General features: G+C 50.0%; 1 protein-coding gene across 1 annotated transcript; it reads right to left on the bottom strand.

The window, feature by feature from the left end:
• Positions 1-2,625: 2,625 nt before the first annotated feature.
• On the bottom strand, positions 2,626-5,181 carry EPUS_08636 (uncharacterized protein; the record flags this gene model as incomplete). Its single annotated transcript, XM_007806781.1, has 3 exons — positions 2,626-4,313; positions 4,382-5,031; positions 5,078-5,181. The coding sequence occupies 3 exons, from the start codon at positions 5,179-5,181 to the stop codon at positions 2,626-2,628; spliced, it is 2,442 nt and encodes an 813-aa protein (XP_007804972.1).
• Between the last annotated feature and the right edge of the window lie 980 nt (positions 5,182-6,161).

The raw sequence follows: 6,161 nt of genomic DNA, 5'->3' as shown, positions 1-6,161 counted from the left end.
GACAGGTAGCTCTGTACGGCCAATCTGATGCCCCCCCACATCGATCAAGGCCAGCGATCTGAGATTCGACGCGAGCCGAACATAGAAGGAGTGCCAGCCAACGCCAACGAGATGCACGCCCCGGAAGACCAGCGACCGAACGCTCCTCGAGGAGCCACCGATCGTATCGGCCCTGATCATGGAACCCTTGGTACCGCTCAACGTAAGCACTTGCAGGCTGTCGAGACCCGAGAGATCAATCAACGGATGCTTGTAAAAGAGCGATGACTGGTCGCACCAAGAAGTCTTTTCGCCAAACTGGATCAGCAGTGTCTGAGAAGATAAGGGGTAGGTGGTAACGTGTCGAAGTTGCCATCTATGATGTCGTTTGTGACGCAAATTCTCAGGTTAGCGCGGGATGAAATCGAGGTTGGCCTGGGCATCGATTGAAAGCTCAAATACTCGCGGTAGATGGCTGGCAGCGGACTTGAGAGCATCCGCGACAGGGCCGGTAAAGCTGGCTCACGATCAAAATTACAACTCAACAGTACACTGGTATAAGACGACTTTACCTTAGTACTTGGAGGCTTTTGGCTTTGGCAACGGACTCGGACAAGGCCGCGGATTCGAAATTGGTAAGTCTCTCTCGTAGCTGAAGCTCCTGTTGGACCACCCTCTGGTCTTGCGCTTCGCCGAGTACATTTCTCGCCAGGATACGCAGGGAACGTAGATTCGTGACGATCTCCTCCCTGTGGATGGTGGAGGACGCGTGATATCGGCGAGCAAGACTACGAGTTGCACAAGAGGTCGAAGCAGAAGTGGTGAGAGAGCTGGGGACGGCGATTGAGCAGATCAGACTGCGGCGAGCGATGGAACCAGCTACAACGAAGAGCTGTTTGCAAACTAAGAGCAACCGCCTGACATCTTTACTGGGGGAAGCTGAAGAGGAAGAGGTCAGCAACATAGCTCCTAACACAGAACGGAAAAACAAACATAACAAGACCTCGACGAGAATCTCATTGGGAACCTGGAGCTGGCGTTCAAATTGATTGAGCATCCTGACGGTTGTGAGCGGAAGTGTTCGCAGGGAGAGAGGTTTGCGAGCTCAAGCTGGGACGGGGCCAGCTTTTATAGAATTGGCTTGGAGGCGCTGCCCTCATGTCATGCCCCTACGTCTCGCTTCCCAATTCGTCGGTCATGCAGCTTCGTCATCTCGGTTTGATAAAGTGACACAATTACTCTCAGCAATCACCCCCAGCCCCCATCACCGACCAATCTTTGTTGCTATTTAGTAGCCTGGCTCCTGCTCGGGTCTAGGCCAGTCCAAGAGGCATAGAATCCGTACGTTCTTTTTTAAAAGCCGTACGATCGCGATCGTGAGAGGTCCGATGCCACCGATTGGATCTGTTTATTGCCCAGCCGCAACCGCCAAACCAACAGAGCGCAGACATCGTCCACTGAGACGCTTCATCAACTTATCATTAAATGCAGCCTGCGACCCCGTCACCGTGGTCAGGGCACTTGGCATCCATCCAGCGCCCACCCGGTGCTCCTCTTTTCGTGGGTTTTATGCCTTGCTCAGGCAGAGACACAGCAGATCCGCCAGGGGCACGCCACATGAAGACTCATCGATTCGACGTGAAAATGTGGTAACAGGCCATGTGCCCCCGCAGTTGCTGCTTGGTGCCTGATCATTGTCGTGGTAGATGCGGGATCAGCAGCGATACAAGGCCAGACAAGATTCCTGCTTACAGAACTCTGGTGCCCCAACGAAATATGACTGCTGAAGTTGAATTTTGGATGAATGAGCTCCCACACCTAAAGCGTTTCCGTGGGAATTACCTCCCTGGAGAAGCTCGTCAGGCTCTGAATCACCTCGCCTCGCTTCAGCACCAGATCTATGCAAATGAGGCCCTTCTGATACGCCGATGCCGTCCAGCTCCTCGGCTTCCATTCCTTTATGATAGTTGAAGGAAATCTATCGAGGCTGATTGGCCGTCGACGACCCCACACATCTGCGGATATACGTACCAGGCTGTGAACCTACTGGAACCATCTGTGATCCAAGATAGATCTTTTTGGCGTTGTTGCGAGTATGGAGGTACAAGTGTGCCGCTTGGAGTGCCTGTGCAAGCCTAGGATCTGGGTTTATCCAAGAAAAATGGCGCTAGTTGCGACGGTGGTAGGGTCAGGGGAAGCAGGGTTCCTCAAGCATTAGTGAGAATCACGAATAGTAAGGCTTGAAAAAGATGTGATTATATAGAAGCCCCTCTTGAAGAGCAGAACTGACTATAGCTACTAAATTTTTTGCTAGGAATCTTGAAATCTATTACACGGAAAACCTGAGTAATAGGGATAGGGGTGCTATAGAAGCAGAAGAGTCACGAAATAGCTGCAGTGTGCTACTGTATGACTGTGTGTGGTATGTAAGAGTTGGTTGTTCTATCTAGAAGCTATGGAGGAGCAGAAGGATATACGCGCCGTGCGCGTGGCGTGCCAAGCCCTTCTGCCCTAGCGCAAAATGCGGCATAGCGTTAATCTAGAAACTGGCTGTGCGCGCCAAACAATACATGCCCTGCCCTAACGCCTCTTTCGGCTATTGGCAGGGTTGCGCCGTAACAAAATCAGTCGCTACGTACTGAGGTCTCATTGCAATTTACGCCTCTTGCGGCGCTGTTCCGTGGCCTTTCCATACCCATCGTCACCGTCGCTGTCGCCATCGACCACGATCGGCGCAGACGGAGACCCCAAGGGAGGAGAATTTCGCCTCGCTGTTATTGCTTCCGATGTCGATCCCATCATAGTATCCTGTAGGCTATCCAGCGTCATATGGTGCTCCCATCCGTTATCGATATCGCTTGCTGAGGTACTGTTCGTGCTGTCGGACAGGCTTGAAACAGGAACACAATATTTCATGTGCCTCTGAAAACATTCTAGCTCATATGCTGTTTCCACCGTGAGTTCGTGCTCAGGGCCCAGCATCTTCTCGTATGCTGCCAGTGCCCTCAGATACATCTGCTCAGCTTCAACTAGCATTCCTTTCTTCCCGAAGGACGCAGCAAGTTCACGGGCCATCCCCAATGTCGCTGAGCCCCGTATCTTCTCAAGTCCCTTGATTCCCCTTTGAGACAGCTCCACTGCTTCTGCTATCTTTTCTTGATCAACGTAGAGTTCAGCTAGCAACCAAACTACGCTCAGCGTCGATTCATCCTCCAGACCGCACACCTTCTCGAATCCTGTCAATGCGCGCAGCAATATTGACTCTGCACCTGCCATCTTTCCCTGATTCATGTAACAGTGGCCTAGGAGATGCAATGCACGTAGCGTCGTATGGTGTTCAGAACCGCATATCTGCTCAGTTCCTGCTAATTCCTGCAAAATTATCTTCTCTCCTGCATCCAACTTTCCCTGTGCTAAGTAGAGAGCACCTAGCTTGTGGAGTATACCTATTGTCGTTAGATCTTCAAGACCATGTAACTTCTTTAGCTCTGCTAATGCATTCAGCAACAACTCCTCTGCTTCTGCAAATCTTTCTTGGGAGGCGTAGATGCCACCCAATTCGCAAAGTAATTCCCACATCAACATATTTTCCTGAGTCGATATTGACTCATTTTGCTGTGTCATTTGTAATAATCGTAAATATATCGGCTCTGCCTTGCTGAGCTCACCTAACTGATTATACAAGATAGCTATATGGATTAAGTCATGCATGTTTGCCATATTGCTGTCCATCATAATTTTCAAGCGGCCACTCTGAAGGCGGTTGGCATGCTGTAGCAATCGTCGATTTCTTATATAGTTACCTGGCAACATCGCTTCTACACCAACACAATGCATCGCCACCCCATGTAAAGCAAAATCCAGGTTGCGATTTAGGAAGCCTAATGCCCAGTCGTGGACACATGCATGTATGCTGTAACTGTCGGGTCGGATATCGATTAACGAATAGTCATGTAGCTTTGCCATCGCTCGGTTGAATCTTATCTCGTTTCTGACCACATCAGAGAGCCAAGATAGCCCACAGTCTCCACCTGGCCGGAGGAGGCCATACCAGATATGCTGATTGTCGAAGTAGGCCAGCAACTGCATTAGCTTCACAGCTTCAGGATCATGAGATTCGATCTGCTTTAGTGATATAGCCCATGTGGTCCAGAGCCGCCGATCATCGTATTCCAACAGTCCTTCGGAGTTCTGCTCAAGTTCTTCAAGTTTGTCTTCGTACAACTGTAAATAATCGCCAAATGTGCTGGTTGTCTGACTTAAGTACGAGCCAGCTGTCGCCAGAGCAAGCGGTAGCCCATCCAACCTCAGAGCCAGGTCCTTTGCGTGTGGATCTAAAATAGATAATTAGATTTGTTAACAATAGCTACCACAGGAAGTATTTGGACTTAAGACCACTTACCGCTCTCGGTCTTTCGGCCTGAACGATTAGCCAGGATCATTAGGCTCTCGCGGGGCTTTTCGAGTTTACATAGTTTCAATTGTGTAGCAAAACTCAAGCGAGTGACACGTGTTGTGATAAGGATAAAACCTTGTTGTCTGGGTGGAAAGAATCGACGGAGGTCATAGCCCGTGGCGCTTCGCATTCCTGGCATATCAGGATCGTCATAATTGTCGAAGATCACAAGCCATCTGTTATTCTCGGACTTCGACAACCACGACTGGAACCATTTAACAGCCTCGTCTGGGTTGAGATGGCTTGTATATAGGGACGAAGAGCCATCCGCGACACGCATCACTAAATTATAAATACCTGCCGTCAAGGTGCTTTCGTCCTTGGCATTAAGCCAGAAGATGGACGAATACGTTTCACGGTGCTGCTTGGCATAATGGATGCAGAGTTGTGTCTTTCCCATTCCACCCAAGCCTGATACGGCCACGACGTTCTGAACCCTCGTTATGGGTGAAAGCAATTCTTGCATCTGCACCAACTCTCTTTCGCGTCCTACAAAGAGATCATCTGCAATCTGAGGCGCACCGTCCAAGCTCAACCCGAAGGAGTAGTTGGGCCCAGTGTTCACAGGCCTGTCCTGTTGGGGCCCTTCACCATTGCTGCTGTCTTTAAGCAGATGCAACAGAGGAGCTTGGGATGACTGACTAGTAGTAATTGATATTTCCTTGCGCAGTTTGGTTTCCCCCTATGTACAAGGCATGGCCCTGGTTATGAAAGGCCAATGACCCTGGCTCGGACGAGGCAGACATGACATTGACAACGACCGTAAGACGTTATGTTTGTCAGCGGTCTTGTTACGTGGATGTAGAGCCGTGACCAAAATATTCTGTATGTTCTCCCGACATATGGTGTGCATATGTTGTTCACAGGCGAAGTTGTGTTGACATGTAAGGAACTATCCAAGGAGTGGGGATGGAAATAGATGCCTAACCCGGCAATTAGCTATGATCTGGATCGTCACCGATACGTGTTGAGACCTACACTTGATGCTTCAACACTCAAATTCATAAAGAGCAAAGCCTAGTACACTCGAAACCATTGGAATGCGTTGGGAACGGTGCATTCGCAGCGGTGCATTCGGCGTTTGCGTCTTAGCGGGTATTACGTCATACAAATTGCTAGCAAATCTATCCACCTTGACCATTTGAATAATATGATGATTTTACATAGAAATCTACACTATTTATTGACGCTGTTATGACTTCCTTATTAGGAAATGGATATAGAAAACGTGATGTTACAGAAATAGCTTTATCCTCTTGTGACCCTGCCCCTGCCTCTGCCCCTGCCCTTGCCTTGCCCTGTACCCCGTTGTGGCACCTGTTGGGCCTCTTAACGCCTTCATTGTAAGGGCTCTCTTACGGCAAGCTCTCGATTGCGTCATCGCTGCTGGTGCGTCGAAAGAGGGGGTATAAAAGTCTCATCTATAGCTTCTTCTTCCTCCTCTTTTTCTTCATCCTCAGGGGTTGGGAAGGACTGACGAACCCTTGTGGTGGTGGCAGTGGCGATGACGACGGCGCCGGCGGCGGATCCACGAGGGGGGAATCAAGGTACGTCAACAGGAGCTGTAGAAGGAGGAGGAGGAGGAGGAGGCGCCCTGCGAGGGGTATTGGCCCTGCTACAAATGAAGCTGCTTGGCCTAAATTAGCCTCCAGGCATGCTTCCCGAGCAGCAACCTGTTCTCTATTATTAGCGTCGCGTTCTGCTGCCTCAGCTCCTGTCATAAGTC

This window comes from Endocarpon pusillum (genome assembly GCF_000464535.1).
Source record: "Endocarpon pusillum Z07020 unplaced genomic scaffold scaffold5878, whole genome shotgun sequence".
NCBI classification, from domain to species: Eukaryota; Fungi; Ascomycota; class Eurotiomycetes; order Verrucariales; family Verrucariaceae; genus Endocarpon; species Endocarpon pusillum.
The sequence above is the reverse complement of the archived record's forward strand: the minus strand, read 5'-3'. Positions and strand labels throughout refer to the sequence as shown.